The 22,256-nt window shown below is 37.0% G+C and overlaps 1 protein-coding gene across 1 annotated transcript in view; it reads left to right on the top strand.

Moving 5' to 3' along the window:
* The window catches only part of ADAMTS9 (ADAM metallopeptidase with thrombospondin type 1 motif 9), a 527,878-nt gene that overhangs the window by 220,828 nt on the left and 284,794 nt on the right, over positions 1 to 22,256 (top strand). Inside the window, exons 18-22 of the mRNA XM_053721004.1 lie at positions 3,698 to 3,864; positions 3,957 to 4,086; positions 7,247 to 7,373; positions 17,774 to 17,984; positions 19,754 to 19,918. Of these exons, the coding sequence (XP_053576979.1) occupies positions 3,698 to 3,864; positions 3,957 to 4,086; positions 7,247 to 7,373; positions 17,774 to 17,984; positions 19,754 to 19,918 (800 nt within the window). The remainder of the gene's footprint in view (positions 1 to 3,697; positions 3,865 to 3,956; positions 4,087 to 7,246; positions 7,374 to 17,773; positions 17,985 to 19,753; positions 19,919 to 22,256) is intronic.

The raw sequence follows: 22,256 nt of genomic DNA, 5'->3' as shown, positions 1-22,256 counted from the left end.
CCAGGGTGCTGAATGCAGGTAGTGGTATAGATAATAGAAGACAGCACTTACTGGGCTTAAGGAATAGCAATAGTAGCTTTTATTTACGTGACGTTTCGGGGACAGTTGATGAAGGGGAGCTGTCCCCGAAACGTCACGTAAATAAAAGCTACTATTGCTATACCTTAAGCCCAGCAAGTGCTGTGATATCCGTCGACAGTTGCGCACACATCCTCAATGGAATGTTGGCAGCGCAAGGCAGCCAACAGAATGTTGGCTGCGCGCGCAGCCAAAATAATTCTCCTGGATGCAGCGAAGGCAAATGGAGCATTTAAAAAAAAAAAAAAACACCACCCGCACGAAGTATAACAAAAAAAAACGAACCTCCCACATGAAGTATTAACAGCTACACCGCAAACTCACACATCGCAAAATAATAAAGTAATTAACCCCTTAATCTCTTAACCGTCAACAACCCACATCGCAATAAACCTAATTACCCTATTAACCCCTAAACCGCAAAAAACCCACATCGCAATAAACCTAATTACCCTATTAACCCCTAAACTGCAAAACACCTACAACGCAATAAACATAATTAACCTATTAACCCCTAAACCGCAAAACCCACACATCACAATAAACCTATTTACCCTATTAACCCCTAAACTGCAAAAACCCCACATCGCAATAAATTAATTAAATTGATTTAAACAGCCAATAGTATTTCAGTAGCTCTCATCCTATTGGCTGATTTAAATTTGAAGACTCAAAAAGGAATTCAAGGGATGCCATCTTTAATCGCGTACCTTGAATTCACTATTCAGTGTACGGCGGCGATCGTACGAAGAGGATCTTCCACGCTCAATGGCTCCGCGGCCGCTGGTCTACAGTTCCAGGGTCGCCTGTCTTCAGTTCCAGGATTGCCGATTTTCAGTTCCAGGGTCGCGGGTCTTTAGCTCCGCAGTCATCGGTCTTCAGCTCCGCACTACGCTCCTCGCCGGATTGTTCCTGGAAGAAGAAAGAAGAGGTCGCTGCTTGGAAGAAGACTTTACCGCCTGGAACAGGACCTTCTCTACCGGACTTCAGGAATGGTGAGTACCAACCTGGGGGTTAGACTTATGTTTTTTTAAGGTTTTTTTGGGTGGGTTTGTTTTATTTAAATTAGGGATGGGCAGTAAAACAGCTAAATGCCCTTTAAAGGGCAATGCCCAAACAAATGCCCTTTTCAGGGCAATGGGTAGTTTAAGTTTTTTAGTATTAGGTTCTTTTATTTTGGGGGGGTTTGGTGGGTGGGGGGGTTTACTGTTAGGGGGACTTAGACTTATTTTCTGTAAAAGAGCTGTTTAACTTGGGGCAATGCCCTGCAAAAAGCCCTTTTAAGGGCTACCGACAGTTTACTCTTAGATTAGGGGATGTTTTTACTTTGGGCTGTCTTTTTTTATTTACTTAGGGATTAGGTTTTTATTTTGTAAACTTTGGTAATTAGTTTTTTTATTTTCTGTAATTTAGGTTAATTTAAAGTTAGGTTTAAAGGGACAGTCTAGTATAAATTAAACTTTCATTATTCAGATAGGACTTTTAATTTTAGGACATCAAATTTGCTTTTTTCTCTTGGTATTCTTAGTTTAAACTAAACCTAGGTAGGCTCATATGCTAATTTCTAAGCACTTGAGGGCTGCCTCTCATCACATGCTTTTTAAATCTCTTTTCAACACAAAGAGACAGAAAGTACACATGGGCCATATAGATAACACTGTGTTCAGGCACAGGGGGTTATTTAAGATTTAGCACAAAACAATGCTAAATAAACAGTCACAGTCATATGATCAGGGGGCTGGAAGAAGGTTTCTTATACAAAGTAATCACAGAGGTAAAAAGTATATTAATATAACTGTGTTGGTTATGCAAAACTGGGGAATGGGTAATAAAGGGATTATCTATCTTTTAAAACAATAACAATTCTATGGTAGACTGTCTCTTTAATTTTTTTAATTTTTAGGAATTAGATTTAGTTTTTTTTTTTTTAGATTAGGGATGGGCATCAAAAGAGCTGAATGCCCTTTTAAGGGCAATGCAATACAAATTCCCTTTTCAGGGCAATGGATAGTTTAGGTTTTTTAGTGTTAGGTTTATTTATTTTGGGGGGTGGTGGGTTTTACTGTTAGGGGGGACTTTTTGGTAACTGCAAAAGAGCTGTTTAACTTAGAGCAATGCCCTACAAAAAGCCCTTTTAAGGGCTATTGGTAGTTAAGCATTAGATTAGGGGGTGTTTTTATTTTGGGGGGGCTTTTTTATTTTCATAGGGATTAGGTTTTATTTTTGATAATTTGTTTATTTTTTTCGGTAGTTCAATTTTTTTTTAATTTAACAGCACAGACTGAGAGGGGAGAGAGAGCAAAAGAGAAGGGGGAGAGAGAGCAAAAGAGAGGGAGGAGAGAGCAAAAGTGAAGGGGAAGAGAGAGCAAAAGAGAGGGGGGAGAGCGCAAAAGAGAGGGGAGAGAAAGCAAAAGAAAGGGGAGAGAGCGAGCAAAAGAGAGGGGGGGGAGAGATCAAAAGTGAAGGGGAAGAGAGAGCAAAAGAAAGGGGGGAGAGAAAGCAAAAGAGAGGGGAGAGAAAGCAAAAGAGAGGGGAGAGAAAGCAAAAGAGAGGGGAGAGAAAGCAAAAGAGAGGGGGGAGAGAGAGCAAAAGAGGGGGGGAGAGAGCAAATGAGAGGGGAGAGAGAGCAAAAGAGAGGGGGAGAGAGATCAAAAGATGGGGGGAGAGAGAGCAAAAGATACGGCGAAGATAACGCAAAAGAGAGGGGGGAAGAGAGCGCAAAAGAGAGGGGGGAAAGAGAGCAAAAGAGAGGGGGAAGAGAGAGCTAAAGGGGTGGTGAAAGAATCAACCTGGATGGATTCTTTCACCACGCTGCTTTTTTCAGAATCCACTAGTATCTGCTTTCCCACTAGTATATATATATATATATATATATATATATATATATATATATATATATATATTTATATTAAGACTTATGGAAGATTTATTTTACAGCAATCATAGGTCATACCCCCTGCTCCATTCAGTAAACTATATAAGTTCTCCCAGGATGATTGACAGACCATCTAGGTAATGCTTGGCATAAAAATGAAATGCAGTGGCGAAAAAGAGCTTTTATTTATTTACTTTAGCTGAATATGATGTTGCTTTAACCTTCTTAATACTTTACATATATATATATATTTATATATATATATATATATATATATAAATAAGTGATAATACAAATTTATGTTAGTAGAGGAACAATTTGTATGATATATGTCATCAGGGGCGTATTTTGGTTAAAGCAAACAAGGCATTTGCCTAGGGTGGCAGATTTGGTGGGGGCAGCACTTTTTGAGTCCAACTACACACACACTCACTATACCCACACACACGCACACTGCACTAAACAATCACTGCACTACACACACAGGAGCACACTTGAAAATAAACATTTACTTAGGAAATGCCATGAAAAAAGTCATGTTACATGCTCCTAGAATAAATTATGGCCAAAAAAGGCCTAAAACGTTGGGGGAGGGGGGCAGCAGAATTGTAAGTGCCTAGGGCAGCACATAACCTAAATATGCCACTGTATGTCATTTTAACATGTTTTTTACACTCCTAGCTTTAGTGTCTGTATTTTTCTGCAACTAGGGGATTAATTACAGTGCTATGTTTCTATCTGCAGCTTTGTCAAACAGCCAAGGAGAATTTCTCCTAAATGGTGACTTTGTGGTTAGTATGTTTAAAAGAGAAATCAAAGTAGGAAACGCTGTGATTGAATACAGCGGCTCAGACCACGCGGTTGAAAGAATAAACTGCACGGATAGAATTGAGCAAGAAATTGTGCTTCAGGTAATGGAAATGGAAAAAGCTTTCCCATGCTTCAATGTAAATAACCTAGAATACAGAGGTCTTAACCTTAGCTTTTGTTTTTGTTTTTTCAGATTTTATCGGTTGGTAATTTGTATAACCCTGATGTTCGATTTACGTTTAATATTCCAATTGAGGATAAACCGCAGCAATTCTTCTGGAATCCGTATGGGCCATGGCAGACGTGCAGTAAGCTTTGCCAAGGTAGAAATTTAATGGAGCATCAAATCTCACGTACATACTATTAGCTCTTTGTAACCCAAAAGAGGTTAAAGTCAAATTGTATTGACATTAGCATTCGCTTGAATTATTCATTGTTCTATAGGTACAGCTATTTACAAGCACTGGAGTGCTGAAAATCTTTAGACTTTTACTCATTCATTCACATAAATTAACTGCTAGTAAGTGGATAGATAAATTAGACAAACATTACTGAATAATAAGTATTTAAGCTTAAAGCTGCAGACTTTCTCCAATTTGGAGTTGCATTTTATATTTCTCATTAATCAGGAGTAATAACACATAGAAAAAGGACTTCCCTCTGTATGTCACAAAATTATGATAATTTTGGTCTCTCCATTGGCACATTTTTAAATTCAGCTTTACTCTCCAATAAATTTTGCTTCTCTATGAAGTCATATTATTTGTGTGAATATTATTGTATAATGTTGAAGTCAGAACAGTATATGTCATAATGTTGATTGGTCATAATTGTTTTATAAATCTTACATAGAATTTTTGAATCCAACTTTATTGATAAAAAATTATACAAAGGTAAGGTACACATCAAACAGTCAAATAATTAATAATGCAAAAAAAATACTACTTAGATCTTTATTCTTGAACAATAACAAAACAAAAAACAAAGAGTATACGTAAATACTAACACTGCTCCACTAAGTCCTCATAACACATGTAGATATGCTTATTTGTATTGTCTACTAGCTCTATATATATCTTACAAAGGGCTAGATTACAAGTGGAGCGGTAATTACCGCTCCCACTGAAACGTTAACTTTGCTAAAAGATAACTTTTTGCGCACGTTTGGTACCGCTGGTTTTACATGTTGAAAGTAAAAATGTTGCGCTCTCGCACACACAGGATATCATGTTTGCAATATCACAATAACCGTATTGATTTCAATGGAGCAGCGAAGTTAAAAACCTATACTTGTGTGTTAACCCCCATCACAATAAGCCCCCTACTCTAATAACCCCTACTCTTTTAGCCCCACTATACTATTAACACCTAATCCGTCACATCTCCCATCGCTAACTACCCTGCTACTCTATTAACCCCTAATCCGCCACATCCCCCTATCAAAAACTACCCGCTACACTATTAACCCCTAAACCGCAATAACCCCTACACTACTTAACCCTCTGAACTGCCATTACCTCTACTGCAATAACCCCCTACTCTTATAACCCCCTAACAGCTAACCAAAGACCCCCTAAGTTACAAAAAAAAATAAAAAAACACTACCAGTAAAATAAAAAAAAGACCAAAATTAAAAATACACTACCAGTAAATGCCCTATCCTAAAATGAAAGTACCCTAAAAAAGCTCCCCTAAAAAAAAACTATATTAAAACTAAAATAATCCCCCCCCCAAAAAAAAATATCTTTAACAAAACTTATCTAAAAATAACCCTGAAAAGGGCATTTGTCAGGCAGTGCCCTGGTGATTATAACTATTTTGCCAAAAAAGTGATCATGGCTCTTTTGGAAAAAAAAAGTGATTATATCTTTTTTGGCAAAAAATCTATCCAAAATAGCCCTCCAAAAAAACCTATGACCTAAACCCCATAGTTTTTACTCACCATTTTGAATCCGGCTCCTTTGGGGAGCAGCAGCGGTGATCCCCTGGCAGTACTCCTTGGTCCTTTTGGGCGGTCCTCTTCTGATCTTCCACCGGATCTTTCTTCATACTGTCACCGCTGCACACTAAAGATTGAATGCAAGGTTCCCCCTTATATAGGACCCCTTGCATTTCTATTTGGCTGATTTGTAATTTAATTTTTTTATGGGGTGGGGGGTTTAGGATAGATTTCTTGCCAAAAGAGCAATATTTTTTTTCCCAAAAAGAGCTATAATTACTTCAACCACAGCACTGCCCGACAAATGCATTTTTCAAAGAGATTCTTAGATTAGGTTTTTTAAAAAGAGTTTTTTTGGTTTTTTTTGGGGGGGGGTATTTTAGTTTTATTATAGGGTTTTATAGAGGGGCTTTTTTAGGGTACTTTAGATTTAGGATAGGGCTTTTACTGGTTGTGTTTTTTTATTTTTGGTAATTTTTTTGTTTACTGGTAGTGTTTGTTTATTTTTTGCAACTTATGGGGTCTTAGGTTAGGGGTCTGGGAGACTTGCTGGTAGGGGGTTAAAAGAGTAGTTGGTAATTGTGGTGGGGTAATGGCGGTTTAGGTAGTTAAGTAGTGTAGGAGTTTATGCGGTTTAGGGTTTAATAGTGTAGTGGGGTAGTTTGTGATGGGGATGTGGTGGATTAGGGGTTAATAGTGTAGGAAGGGGATAGTGTAGGTCACAAAACTTTATCATAGTTTTTTTTGTGTTTAGTGACTTTTTTTTGTGAGCCAAACCCTTTACATGAGCTTTGAGCATAAAATGCTATTGGATTTGAGAGATTACATTTACTTACAACTTGTAGCTTAGAGTGGTTGCAATATTGATATATTGAGCCTGCACTTATGTTACCACTCCACTTGTATTCTAGCCCATAGTAATTCTAATACCTACTGGTATACAAGGAATTTATCTGTACCCTAACCCAACCACTTACAATAAATCCCTTAAATCAGTACCATTTAGAGTTTTTTTTCAGAAATAACAATCTGAATGTAAACCCAGTGTTTTTGATTGGATATTCTGTTTTTGAGTGTCATGAATTAGTAACATTCTTATCGTTTCTATAAACCTCAAACTGGATTTTAAAAGATGCTTTTTTCAAGGACACCGCTGAGATATCATCTACAGACACTTATTTTGTATGTGCATTGGGTGCTGTATGTTCAAAGAAACGTCATCTTCAGGTTTCAGAGTTGGCACATCTTTTGAGTTATATGGGGGGAAAAAAGTTAGATTTAGGTATTGCTGAATAATGTGTCACATTTTCAAAGGTTTTGATTTCTCTCTATGATGATAAACGTCTCCAAAACGCATGGTCCTAATGATCTTAAAAACTGTTCTAGACTACAAAGAATATCTTAGAGTTAAAAAGTGTTTATTCCGGAGCATAGGAATCTCTTATCAAACATCTTGCCTAGTGGGAATATACTGAGATATACAGCATTGCACCCATATCATATCATGATTACTTTTGTTTTGTGTTAAATTATGATTTATTTAGGTGAACAAAAAAAGAAACCTGTATGTACGAGAGAATCTGACCAACTGGTTGTCTCTGATCAAAGATGTGATCGAATTTCTCAACCTACACCAATTACTGAGCCATGTAACACAGAATGTGAACTAAGGTAATGTCTGATTTATTAACATATTTCTTCTAAAATATCTCTGTCAATTTATGTTAAAGGGGATATGAAACCCCAAAAAAATTCCTTTTGTGATTCAAACATTACATACAATATATATATAGTTTCCAATTTACTTCTATTATCAAATTTGCTTTGTTCCCATGGTATTCTTTGTTGAAAAGATACTTTGGTACATGGCAGAAAATAGTGCTGCCACTGGTTTATTGTTGCTGCTGAGGATATATACATATATATTTTCAGCAAAGGATAACAAGAAAACAAAGCCAATTTAATAATATAAGCTAAATTAAGTGTCTTAAAATGATATTCTCTAACTTTCCCTTTAAGAATGCAAGAACACCCCAAGTGAAGCCTCTGATTGGCTACACTTGCTAGCCTAGTGGTCAGCACCCAGAATGTAAGAAATATACCCCGGCATCACCTTCAGTAAAAAGGACCACCATGCTGACTGAAAGGACATCTTCAATGAAACATAAATATTTAATTAGCCACTGATTTTTTTTATTTTATTTAAAGAATAGAATTGCTTTCAATGATCCAGACAGATATACAGACAGACAGACAGACAGATTGACAGGCAGACAGACAGACAGACATATAGATAGATAGATAGATAGATAAATATTGGAATGTAATACTTTGATGGGATATTCTATGAATGAATTGTGTTTTGGTTACTCTGCCCATTCATTAAACAACACCTTCTGTTATTCTGCATATTAAACACTAAAGGCTAACGTTAGCGTGCACGCGATTTTAGGTTTAAAATAAAAGTTTCACTAAATACAACATACATACATTTTAAAAAAGGGTTTCACTCATATACAGTAGTATACACTATCTAATAAAAAATATTAAAATAAATATTAATCAGAATAATTTGAGTTACAACGTATATGGTATCTCACAAGATGTTTGAATGGAAAGGCGTATATCATATATATATATAAATATAACAAGTGGAAGAAGGCACTCTCTGGTCTTTTCAAGTGTACTTTATTTAAAAAAGTATGACGTTTCGGGGACACACTCCCCTTCCTCCCTGAAACGTCACACTTTTTCAAATAAAGTACACTTGAAAAGACCAGAGAGTGCCTTCTTCCACTTGTTATATTTAACTGTTGGCACCCTGGCAGTTGTTACTAATGTGAGAGTGCTGTCTTTTGAAATATATATATATATATATATATATATATATATATATATATATATAGGTGTATATATATATATATATATATATATGTGTGTGTGTGTGTGTGTGTGTGTGTATATATATATATATATAATTATATATATATATATATGTGTGTGTGTATACATACATATATTTACATATAAACACATATATGCACAGACATATATGTATACTCTCTAGCCCTTTCCTGTCAAACACCTTTAAACATAAGAAAACATTATTATTATTTTTTTTAATATTTAATAATGTGTTTTACTGTGTATTTACTGTAAATATTTTACATTCCAATGTTGTTCACATAGGGGAAAATGTTCTTTGTATTTTTAAATAGATATTCATTTATATATCTGTTGGTATAGATATATATTTTACAAAATAATCATCAGATAAATATAGAATATCTATGTAAAAATAAAATAATTTTTTTTTTCTATGTGAAGAATATTGGAATGTAAAATATTCATAACTCATGTCGGGTTGAGCGCACTTGGTCAAACGAGGTCAGATTTAGCTTGCGAGCGATGTGTTCATTTTTTTAAATTTTAAATAATAATAATTGAAGTCTATGTGGAGAAGAAGTTTGCACAGTTATGATATCTGAAATCCTGAAGTTAGCATGCGTTGCATAATTGTAATACACGCTAACCTGTGCACGTTAAAAGTTTACTTCTGGAGGTGTTTTTCTTGAAAGCGCTACTTGTAATCTGGCAGTAAATCTGCCCCAGCATACAAAGCTTTAGAGACCTTTATACATGGAGTTAGGGATAGGAAAAACACACACACATATATATATATATATATATATATATATATATATACTGTACATATATATACCGGTATATACATACATACAGTAGCACAGGCCTGTCCAGCCTTTAAAAATAAGGAGTGCACTAGATTTCTTTCATGTAATTAGCAAGAGTCCATGAGCTAGTGACGTATGGGATATACATTCCTACCAGGAGGGGCAAAGTTTCCCAAACCTTAAAATGCCTATAAATACACCCCTCACCACACCCACAATTCAGTTTTACAAACTTTGCCTCCGATGGAGGTGGTGAAGTAAGTTTGTGCTAGATTCTACGTTGATATGCGCTCCGCAGCAAGTTGGAGCCCGGTTTTCCTCTCAGCGTGCAGTGAATGTCAGAGGGATGTGAGGAGAGTATTGCCTATTTGAATGCAGTGATCTCCTTCTACGGGGTCTATTTCATAGGTTCTCTGTTATCGGTCGTAGAGATTCATCTCTTACCTCCCTTTTCAGATCGACGATATACTCTTATATATACAATTACCTCTGCTGATTCTCGTTTCAGTACTGGTTTGGCTTTCTACTACATGTAGATGAGTGTCCTGGGGTAAGTAAATCTTATTTTCTGTGACACTCTAAGCTATGGTTGGGCACTTTGTTTATAAAGTTCTAAATATATGTATTCAAACATTTATTTGCCTTGACTCAGAATGTTCAACTTTCCTTATTTTTCAGACAGTCAGTTTCATATTTGGGATAATGCATTTGAATTAATCATTTTTTCTTACCTTCAAAAATTTGACTCTTTTTTCCCTGTGGGCTGTTAGGCTCGCGGGGGCTGAAAATGCTTCATTTTATTGCGTCATTCTTGGCGCGGACTTTTTTGGCGCAAAAATTCTTTTCCGTTTCCGGCGTCATACGTGTCGCCGGAAGTTGCGTCATTTTTTTGACGTTATTTTGCGCCAAAAATGTCGGCGTTCCGGATGTGGCGTCATTTTTGGCGCCAAAAGCATTTCGGCGCCAAATAATGTGGGCGTCTTGTTTGGCGCTAAAAAAATATGGGCGTCGCTTTTGTCTCCACATTATTTAAGTTTCATTATTTATTGCTTCTGGTTGCTAGAAGCTTGTTCACTGGCATTTTTTTCCCATTCCTGAAACTGTCATTTAAGGATTTTGATCAATTTGCTTTATATGTTGTTTTTTCTATTACATATTGCAAGATGTTCCACGTTGCAACTGAGTCAGAAGATACTTCAGGAAAATCACTGCCCGGGGCTGGAGCTACCAAGCTAAGTGTATCTGCTATAAATTTTTGGTATCTGTTTCTCCAGCTGTTGTTTGTATTGCATGTCATGACAAACTTATTAATGCAGATAAAATTTCCTTTAGTACTGTTATATTACCTGTTGCTGTTCCGTCAACATTTAATTTTCAGAGTGTTCCTGATAAACATAAGAGATTTTATTTTTTTATTTTTTAAATCCATTTAGAAGGCTATGTCTGTTATTTCTCCTTCTAGTTTACATAAAAGTCTTTTAAAAACTTCAGATGAATTTTTAAATGAACATCATCGTTCTGATACTGATAATGGTTCTTCTGGTTCAGAAGTTTCTGTCTCAGAGGTTGATGCTGTTAAATCTTTGTATTTGTTCAAGATGGAATTTATTCGTTCTTTATTTAAAGAAGTATTAATTGCTTTAGATATAGAGGATTCTGGTCCTCTTGATACTAAATCTAAACGTTTAAATAGGGTTTTTAAATCTCCTGTATTTATTCCAGAAGTGTTTAATCTCCCTGATGCTTTTTCTGAAGTAATTTCCAGGGAATGGAATAATTTGGGTAATTCTTTTACTCCTTCTAAACGTTTAAGCAATTATATTCTGTGCCATCTGACAGATTAGAGTTTTTTGGGACAAAATCCCTAAGGTTTGGGGCTGTCTCTATTCCTGCTATAATGTACTACTATTCTTACGGCAGATAGTACTAAATTTAAGGATCCTTTAGATAAGAAAATTGAATCCTTTCTAAGAAAAGTTTACTTATGTTTAGGTAATCTTCTTAGACCTGCTATATTTTTACCGGATGTTGCTGCAGCTTCATCTTTTTGGTTAGAAGTTTTAGCGCAACAAGTAACAGATCATAATTTTATAGCATTATTTTTATTCTATAACATGCTAATAATTTTATTGGTGATACCATCTTTTGATATCATTTGAGTTGATGTCAGGTATATGTCTCTAGCTATTTTAGCTAGAAAAGCTTTATGGATTTAACTTGGAATGCTGATATGTCTTCTAAGTTAACTTTGTTTTTCCCTTTCTTTCCAGGGTAATAATCATTTATTCGTTCTTTTTCTCATAATAAGGAACAAAAGCCTGATCCTTCATCCTCAGGAGCGGTATCAGTTTGGAAACTATTTCCAGTTTGGAATATATCCAAGCCTTATAGAAACCTATAGTCAGCTCCTAAGTACCCATGAAGGTGCGGCCCTTTTTCCAGTTCAGCTGGTATGGGGCAGATTACGTTTTCTTCAAAGGAGTTTGGATCAATTCCATTCTCAATCTCTGGTTTCAGAACATTGTTTCAGAAAGGTACAGAATTGGCTTCAGTTAAGGCCTCCTGCTAAGAGATTTTTTTCTTTCCCGTGTCCCAGTTAACACAGCAAGGCTCAGCATTTCTGAAATGTGTTTCAGATCTAGAGTTGGCTGGAGTAATTATGCCAGTTCCAGTTCTGGAACAGGGGCTAGGGTTTTATTTTATCTCTTCATTGTACCAAAGAAGGTCAATTCCTTCAGACCAGTTCCGGATCTATCAATATTGAATCGTTATGTATACCAACGTTCAAGATGGTTACTGTAGGACTATTCTGCCTTTTGTTTAGCAAGGGCATTTTATGTCTACAATAGATTTGCAGGATGTGTATCTGCATATTCCGATTCATTCAGATCACGTGTCTGAGATTCTCTTTTTAGACAAGCATTACCAGTTTTGTGGCTCTACCGTTTGGCCTAGCCTCAGTTCCAAGAATTTTTTTCAAAAATTCTCGGTGCCCTTCTTTCTGTATTCAGAGAACAGGGTTTTGGTATTTCCTTATTTGGACGATTATCTTGGTATTTGCTCAGTCTTCTCATTCGAAGAATCTCATGCGATTCGACTTGTGTTGTTTCTTCAAGATCATGGTTGGAGGATCAATTTACCAAAAAGTTCATTGATTCCTCAGTCAAGGGTAACCTTTCTGGGTTTCCAGATAGATTCAGTGTCCATGACTCTGTCTTTAACAGACAAGAGACGTCTAAAATTGTTTTCAGCTTGTCGAAACCTTCAGTCACAATCATTCCCTTCGGTAACCTTATGCATGGAAATTCTAGGTATTATGACTGCTGCATTGGACGCAATCCCCTTTGCTCGTTTTTCACATGCGACCTCTTCAGCTCTGTATGCTGAATCAATGGTGCAAGGATTACACAAAGATATCTCAATTTATATCTTTAAAACCGATTGTTCGACACTCTCTAACGTGGTGGACAGATCACCATCGTTTAATTCAGGGGGCTTCTTTTGTGCTTCCGACCTGGACTGTAATTTCAACAGATACAAGTCTCACAGGTTGGGGAGCTGTGTGGGGATCTCTGTCGGCACAAGGAGTTTGGGAATCTCAGGAGGTGAGATTACCGATAAATATTTTGGAACTCCGTGCAATTTTCAGAGCTCTTCAGTTTTGGCCTCTTCTGTAGAGAGAATCGTTCATTTGTTTTCAGACAGACAATGTCACAACTGTGGCATACATCAATCATCAAGGAGCGACTCACAGTCCTCTGGCTATGAAAGAAGTATCTCGAATTTTTTGGTTTGGGCGGACTCCAGCTCCTGTCTAATCTCTGCGGTTCATATCCCAGGTGTAGACAATTGGGAAGCGGATTATCTCAGTCGCCAAACGTTGCATCCGGGCGAATGGTCTCTTCACCCAGAGGTATTTCTTCAGGTTGTTCAAATGTGGGAACTTCCAGAAATAGATCTGATGGCGTCTCATCTAAACAAGAAACTTCCCAGATATCTGTCCAGATCCCGGGATCCTTAGGCGGAGGCAGTGGATGCATTATCACTTCCTTGGAAGTATCTTCCTGCCTATATCTTTCCGCCTCTAGTTCTTCTTCCAAGAGTAATCTCCAAGATTCTGAAGGAATGCTCGTTTGTTCTGCTGGTAGCTCCGGCATGGCCTTACAGGTTTGGTATGCGGATCTTGTCCGGATGGCCTCTTGCCAACCGTGGACTCTTCCGTTAGACCAGACCTTCTGTCACAAGGTCCTTTTTTCCATCAGGATCTGAAATCCTTAAATTTAAAGGTATGGCGATTGAACGCTTGATTCTTGGTCAAAGAGGTTTCTCTGACTCTGTAATTAATACTATGTTACAGGCTCGTAAATCTGTATCTAGAGAGATATATTATAGAGTCTGGAAGACTTATATTTTTTGGTGTCTTTCTCATCATTTTTCTTGGCATTCTTTTAGAATACCGAGAATTTTACAGTTTCTTCAGGATGGTTTAGATAAGGTTTGTCTGCAAGTTCCTTGAAAGGACAAATCTCTGCTCTTTCTGTTCTTTTTCACAGAAAGATTGCTATTCTTCCTGATATTTATTGTTTTGTACAAGCTTTGGTTCGTATAAAACCTGTCATTAAGTCAATTTCTCCTCCTTGGAGTTTGAATTTGGTTCTGGGAGCTCTTCAAGCTCCTCCCTTTGAACCTATGCATTCATTGGTCATTAAATTACTTTCTTGGAAAGTTTTGTTCCTTTTGGCCATCTCTTCTGCCAGAAGAGTTTCTGAATTATCTGCTCTTTCTTGTGAGTCTCCTTTTCTGATTTTTCATCAGGATAAGGCGGTGTTGCGAACTTCTTTTGAATTTTTACATAAAGTTGTGAATTCCAACAACATTAGTAGAGAAATTGTGGTTCCTTCATTATGTCCTAATCCTAAGAATTCTAAGGAGAAATCATTGCATTCTTTGGATGTTGTTAGAGCTTTGAAATATTATGTTGAAGCTACTAAGTCTTTCCGAAAGAAAAAAACATCTTGGTTGAAATCTTTAATTCATCTTGCCTATGTTGAGTCGGGTAAAACTCCGCCTCAGAGGATTACAGCTCATTCTTCCAGGTCAGTTTCTACTTCCTGGGCGTTTAGGAATGAAGCTTCGGTTGATCAGATTTGCAAAGCTGCAACTTGGTCCTCTTTGCATATTTTTACTAAATTCTACCATTTTGATGTATTTTCTTCTTCTGAAGCAGTTTTTGGTAGAAAAGTACTTCAGGCAGCGGTTTCAGTCTGAATCTTCTGCTTATGTTTTTTATTAAACTTTATTTTGGGTGTGGATTATTTTCAGCAGGAATTGGCTGTCTTTATTTTATCCCTCCCTCTCTAGTGACTCTTGTGTGGAAAGATCCACATCTTGGGTAATCATTATCCCATACGTCACTAGCTCATGGACTCTTGCTAATTACATGAAAGAAAACATAATTTATGTAAGAACTTACCTGATAAATTCATTTCTTTCATATTAGCAAGAGTCCATGAGGCCCACCCTTTTTGTGGTGGTTATGATTTTTTTGTATAAAGCACAATTATTCCAATTCCTTATTTTATATGCTTTCGCACTTTTTTATCACCCCAATTCTTGGCTATTCGTTAAACTGAATTGTGGGTGTGGTGAGGGGTGTATTTATAGGCATTTTAAGGTTTGGGAAACTTTGCCCCTCCTGGTAGGAATGTATATCCCATACGTCACTAGCTCATGGACTCTTGCTAATATGAAAGAAATGAATTTATCAGGTAAGTTCTTACATAAATTATGTTTTTATTTACTTACAAGGAAAAAAAACATTTCTATAAATTGACACAAAAATATCTTCTTTATAAAGTGACCAATTCCTTGCAGTCTAAATGCCCCATGCTCTCATGTACTCACAAACCCACATACAGAGCGGACAAGAATAAGCCAGTCATAGAATACTGTAGCTTTTGGAAAAGCTAAATATATTACAAAAATGCTTATGATTGTGTTTCAGTATTGAAACATTTTTGCATCTAGTGAATGGTATGACTTTTTCAGTGATAACTTTTACTGTGCATGGAGCATATGTGCATATGCCACATTTACCTTCATTAAAACATTGAGCTTGCTTACAAAGCTGGCAGTGGTATGTGTCAGCAGTTATACAAACTGAGACATTACTGAACCAATTATGTAGATTGCGTAGTTTTTTTGGCTATGCAGAGTAGGTTCGCATGAGTGAGCCTTCGGCCACATATTTATGAAGCAGAAACTGCTTATTTTATCTCTCTGCCACCTCAGAGGTGGAGAACTTAATCATCCTGACGCTCACTCGTTTTGGGTGATTGACATGCCCTGCTCTAGAACAATTTGATGCACCGGAGCTGGGGGCGGTACTGCAAAAGTAAACCACTTGTGCAATGTTACATTTCACGATGCAATTTGCAGGCACACAAGTGCACTACTTGCAAACCTTCCCATCTGCAATGATGATACATTTGCCCAATATATGCTCTCTGCGCAGGCGAGGTGCTTGAATGCATGTGCACTGGGCATATGTACGCATGCTCTGTGCACAGTAAAAACTCTCACTTAAACAGTCAGTCATAACTTTTACTAGAATCTTGTTTGCTTAAACATGTGTATTGTACAAATATTTATTTTTTAAATTGAAATACTATGTTAAAGTTTTGAGTTGTATGCCCCTTTAATGTTCAAAGATAGAAGGTGGCGGCATGGCCTCCGGCCCTTAGGTTGGACAGCACCATTATAGCAGGCTATTTGCATCTGTGCTTCTTAAACTGGTGGTTACTTAAACATTTCTGGGGTCTCCACTAGATTTGATAATTTACTGAGCATAGGGAAAAAGGAGGGCAGCAGGGTTCCCTGATACAACAACAGTAGCAATTAAAGGAACAAGAAACCCAATATTTTTCTTTTGTAATTCAGACAGATCATGCAATTTTACAAAAAAGTTTCAAATTTAGTTCTAGTGTAAAATTTGCTTTGTTCTCATGGTATTCTTTGATGAAGAGATATCTAGATAGGTATTTCTATTTGAATCATGAAAGAAAAAAAATGGGTTTCATGTCCCTTTAAGTATAAAGGAATAGGAGGTTGCTTCATAAAGGAAAATAAATACAGATACAATTATTTGTATAATTGTATTAAAGGGACAGTCTAGTCAAAATTAAACTTTCATGATTCAGATAGGGCATGCAATTTTAAACAACTTTCCAATTTACTTATATTATCTAATTTGCTCAATTCTTTAGATATCCTTTGTTGAAGAAATAGCAATGCACATGTGTGAGCCAATCACACAAGGCCTCTATGTGCAGCAACCAATCAGCAGCTACTGAGCATATCTAGATATGCTTTTCAGCAAGTGATATCAAGAAAATGAAGCAAATTAGATAATAGAAGTAAATTAGAAAGTGGTTTAAAATGACATGCTCTTTCTAAATCACAAAAGAAAAAAATTGGGTTTCATGTCCCTTTAATGTCATGGGACAGTTTGAACTGTTCTCCAATCAACACTCTATCCCTATGGCACTTTTATTGTAGCTAGAGCGCTGCTTGGAGAGCAGTTCAAAATGTTAGCTTACAAAAAATATTACTTTTGAAAGGGGGGGGGGTGGGGTGGAGGCATGCAGTATTAGAATGGCAGGGCAAGATTAAAAAGTAAGTTAAAGCGCATCTTTATTGGAAATGATCAATTAAAGTCCATCTAAAATATCACTTAACATTCAGAATCTGATTATTAAAACAACTTTCCAATTTACTTTTATCAACATTTTTGCTTTGTTCTCTTGGTATTCTAGTTGAAAGCAAACCTAGGAAGGCACATATGATAATTTCTAAGCCCTTGAAGGCCGCCTCTATTTTATTTACTTTTCACAGCAGGGCAGAGCAAGCTCATGTAGGCCATATAGATAGCATTGTGATCACGCCCGTGGCTAGTGGCAGACACTGCACTAATTGGCTAAAATGCAAGTCAATAGATAATAACTAAAAGTCATGTGATTAGGGGCGGTCAGAAGATGCTTAGATACAAGTTAGTCACAGAAGTAAAAAGGGTATTAATATAACAGTGTTGGTTTTGCAAAACTGGTGAATGGGTAATAAAGGGATTATCTATCTTTTTAAACAACAAAAATTCTGGTGTTGACTGTCCCTTTAAGTCACTTGTTCAAATAGGCATCTAAGATTTTTTTTTAGTTAAACTTCCTGTTTAAGCATGCAGGGACGAATTTAGAGGGTCAGTAAACTCTAAGGCACAATCTATAACATAAATCAGGGCAAATGTATTATAGTAATTAGTTTACATTATTTATCTGAAATTCTTCTGCTAGTTAGTTTATATATTTGTTTTTGTATTTCCCCCAGGTGGCACGTAGCCAGAAAGAGTGAATGCACTGCGCAGTGTGGTATAGGTTTCCGTTTACTGGACATTTACTGTGCAAAGTACATTAGGGTTGAAGGAAAGACGGAAAAGGTAGATGACCGATTCTGCAGCGGTCTGCAAAAGCCAAGCAGTAAAGAAAAATGTACTGGGGACTGTAACACAGGAGGTTGGCGATATTCAGCATGGTCAGATGTAAGTAGAGACTTATAACCATTGTTTGTAGTAATCTGCCTCTAATCACAGCTGTGAGGTCCTAATTTACTGTCTGTATTATTGAGCCAATATTGCAGTAAAATATAGTAAAGATTACAGTTAAAAAAAATGGTGTGATGAAACTTCCAATGTTGTACAATATTTTTGTATTTCATACCTTATCTAAAAGAGAATTGAAATATAAGCTAGCAAATGTCAGTACCCTGTAACAATGTAAAATGAAAGTTGTATTGTATTGTATTAAACTAACTAGGGCATGGGTAGTGAATCTATGGCACCCAGAACAAATTTTTTGGGACTTTACCTCTGGTCTACCACTATCTAGTTTGGTTTAATTGGCCACAATTGTAGTACGTAATAAACTATTTTATGTGTGAATCCAGTTAAGCTTTATTTGTCTATATTTAAGTTATGGATTTATAAGAAAAACATAGCTTAAATGTTTCATTATTATTAAATTAATTTGTTTTTAAAAAGTACCATGGGTACTCAAGAAGCAAATTTCCCATTACATTTTTTTTTTCAAAATGTTCCATGGGTACTCAAGATACATTTTGTGTTTTAAAGATTATCTCCATTTTGGGAACATAATTTCAAAAAGTTTCACCACCCCTAAAGCCGTTTACAATAAGGGAAGATTATATTGAAGTTTGTTCAACTGAATATAGAACTCTCTGTATTTGTCTTATGCATTAAATACCATTGACCATCCCCTTCTACTCCAAACCCTACAAATTTAGATACAAGGTAATCACAGATATTAAAAGTATATTAATATAACAGTGTTTATTGTGCAAAACTTGGGAATGGGTTATAAAGGGATTATCTATCTTTTTAAACAATAAGAATTCTGAAGTAGATTGTCTCTTTATGGTTCTCTGTCTCTCTAACCGTACCTTCATCATATTCCTGGGTGCATATGCTCTCATACTTTGGCTATACTTTATAGTGGTGCTTATCATCACTAGGCTGCTTACTAAAGACTTGTTGCTTTCATTCTTACCTGTATGCTCATGACATTGAATTCTACTTATTTGCTCCAAACATGTGCTCACTTGTTTCACAGAGTTCCAAAAACTATCTGATCCTGGATGTCTTCTCATTACGGGCACTCTATATTACCAAAATTTGGCTACTCCTTCCCATTCATCTATTATTCACAATTGCCGTTGTGGACACAGCCCTACTATTAACAAACAGAGGTGTTTTACCAGATTCAGCAAACAAACAGTGTCCTCCAGCTTTTAAAATTTTTAAAACAGACATTTATTCAGCAAACATGGATCCAAAGGAAAAATCGCAATGTTTTTGGGCTAATCGAGCATGACTAAGGGCAAGGATTAGCCCGAAAGGTTGCTATTTTCACTTTGGACCAATGTTTGCTGAATAAATGTCTGTTTTCAAACTTTTAAAAGCTGGAGGACATTGTTTGTTCCCTTCATCCATTATTACCACCCTTTGCATCTCAATTACTGTTATCACTTCATCCCCTATGTTTTATGGGTTACATTTGACTCTGATCTTCCTCTTGTTCTGTTCTTGGTTAATTCCTACCACTTCAAGTTTCATAATATCTCTAAAAATGTGTTGCTTCTCATCTGCATACTCATTGTATTATGCTTTGATTACATCCTCTCTGGTCTACCTAAGCTACTGTTTGTCCGTACTGTGATCCTTTATAATTCTCTTTGCCAGACTCATTCTCCTTCCACACATCTAATTTGTTTCTTTCTTCTCATCTCTTTCAGTGCTCAAAAAGTTGTGGTACGGGGACAAGAAGACGCAGAGCCATGTGTGTAAATGCCGTTAATGAACTGTTGGATGACATCAAATGTAGTCAGCAGGAAAAGCTCACAGAGCAACGGTGTAGTGACTTCCTGTGCCCACAGTGGAAGACAGGTGATTGGTCAGATGTAAGTACAAATATAGAAAACAATACAAATACCAGTAATCGTATTATTAATACATGTATTATTAATATTAATATAATTAATACTGGGCCTGAGTAGATCTTCTGATAGTAGAATAAAGATTGAAACACATCTGTATTTCTTTCCAATGGCATGGAGAGTCCATGACGTAATTCCAATTACTAGTGGGATATTCAACTCCTGGCCAGCAGGAGGAGGCAAACAGCACCTCAGCAAAGCTGTTAAGTGTAACTTCCCTTACCCATAATCCCCAGTCATTCTCTTTGCCTTTGTCAATAAAGGATGTGCAAAGTTGGTGTATGAAGATATTTAATCCTTTTATGGGTACTTTTCCCTGCAAGCAAGGATTTGGGGCTATGCTGTGTCCATGTCAATCTCTTTAGTAAGAGTAGTGGTGGCTTTTACTTCATGGAAAGCCAGGGTTGGTTACTCTGTTCTTTCTTTTTCTTCAGGTACCTGACAGAGAGTGGAGTGTCTATCACACCTAAAGAATCTGTTCCGGCCCTGCAGCTGGATCCACAGGTAAGTGCATTTGCCTTCTAGGTACAGAAGGACAGCACTTTGAAGGTTAATTCCTCGAGTGGATTATCATATGGGACATATTATGACCTTTAGGGGTTAACTCTTGGGCAGCCTGGCAGGCACTGTTTTATTGAGGCTGGAAGAAAATGTTAAGGGTTCATTTTCCCCTTTTTTATTTGAGAGACTGGCTGAAGGAATTTTTAAAGAGGGTCTATAGCACATGTGAAAAACATAATGGTGTGTACTTTGTTTTTTTATATTGGGCTATAAGTGCAGAGTTAAGACTTAGAGATTTACGCTCTGTCGTTAGTGTTGTTTTTGGTTGGACTGAATCCCATGCTTTTTCAGTTTCGCAGTTTAATTTCTAGTCCGATCACGTGACCGCCCTTCCGCTTGTATACAGGTGAAACTCAAAAAATTAGAATGTCGTGAAAAAGTTAATTTATTTCACTAATGCAACTTAAAAGGTGAAACTAATATATGAGATAGACTCATTACATGCAAAGCAAGATAGTTCAAGCCGTGATTTGTCAACATTGTGATGATTATGGCTTACAGCTCATGAAAACCCCAAATCCACAATCTCAGAAAATTAGAATATTGTGAAAAGGTGCAATATTCTAGGCTCAAAGTGTCCCACTCTAATCAGCTAATTAAGCCATAACACCTGCAAAGGGTTCCTGAGCCTTTAAATGGTCTCTCAGTCTGGTTCAGTAGGAATCACAATCATGGGAAAGACTGCTGACCTGACAGTTGTGCAGAAAACCTTCATTGACACCCTCCATAAGGATGGAAAGCCTCAAAAGGTAATTGCAAAAGAAGTTGGATGTTCCCAAAGTGCTGTATCAAAGCACATTAATAGAAAGTTATGTGGAAGGGAAAAGTGTGGAAGAAAAATGTGCACAAGCAGCAGAGATGACCACAGCCTGGAGAAGATTGTCAGGAAAAGGCCATTAAAAAGTGTTGGGGACTTTCACAAGGAGTGGACTGAGGCTAGAGTCAGTGCATCAAGAGCCACCACACACAGACGGATCCTTGACATGGGCTTCAAATGTCGTATTCCTCTTGTCAAGCCACTCCTGAACAACAAACAATGTCAGAAGTGTCTTACCTGGGCTAAAGAAAAACAGACCTGGTCTATTGCTCAGTGGTCCAAAGTCCTCTTTTCTGATGATAACAAATTTTGCATCTCATTTGGAAACCAAGGACCCAGAGTATGGAGGAAGAATGAAGAGGCACACACTGCAAGATGCTTGAAGTCTGTGTTGATTTGGGTCATCTGCTGGTGTTGGTCCACTGTGCTTTATTAAGTCCAGGGTCAACGCAGCCGTCTACCAGGAGATTTTGGAGCACTTCATACTTCCTTCCACAGACGAGCTCTATGGGGATGCTGACTTCATTTTCCAGCAGGACTTGGCACCTGCCCACACTGCCAAAAGCACCAAAACCTGGTTCAATGACCGTGGGATTATTGTGCTTGATTGGCCAGCAAACTCGCCTGACCTGAACCCCATAGAGAATATATGGGGCATTGCCAAGAAAAAGATGAGAGACATGAGACCGAACAATGCAGAAGAGCTGAAGGCCGCTATTGAAGCATCCTGGTCTTCCATAACACCTCAGCAGTGCCACATTCTGATAGTTTCCATGCCACGCCAAATTGAAGCAGTAATTGCTGCAAAAGGGGTCCAAACCAAGTACTGAGTACATACAGTATGCATGCTTATACTTTTCAGAGGTCCGATATTGTTCTATGTACAATTCTTGTTTTATTGATTGCATGTAATATTCAAATTTT

Source organism: Bombina bombina, chromosome 7 (genome assembly GCF_027579735.1).
Source record: "Bombina bombina isolate aBomBom1 chromosome 7, aBomBom1.pri, whole genome shotgun sequence".
In the NCBI taxonomy this organism is placed as follows: Eukaryota; Metazoa; Chordata; class Amphibia; order Anura; family Bombinatoridae; genus Bombina; species Bombina bombina.
This window is presented reverse-complemented; position numbering and strand designations above follow the sequence as displayed.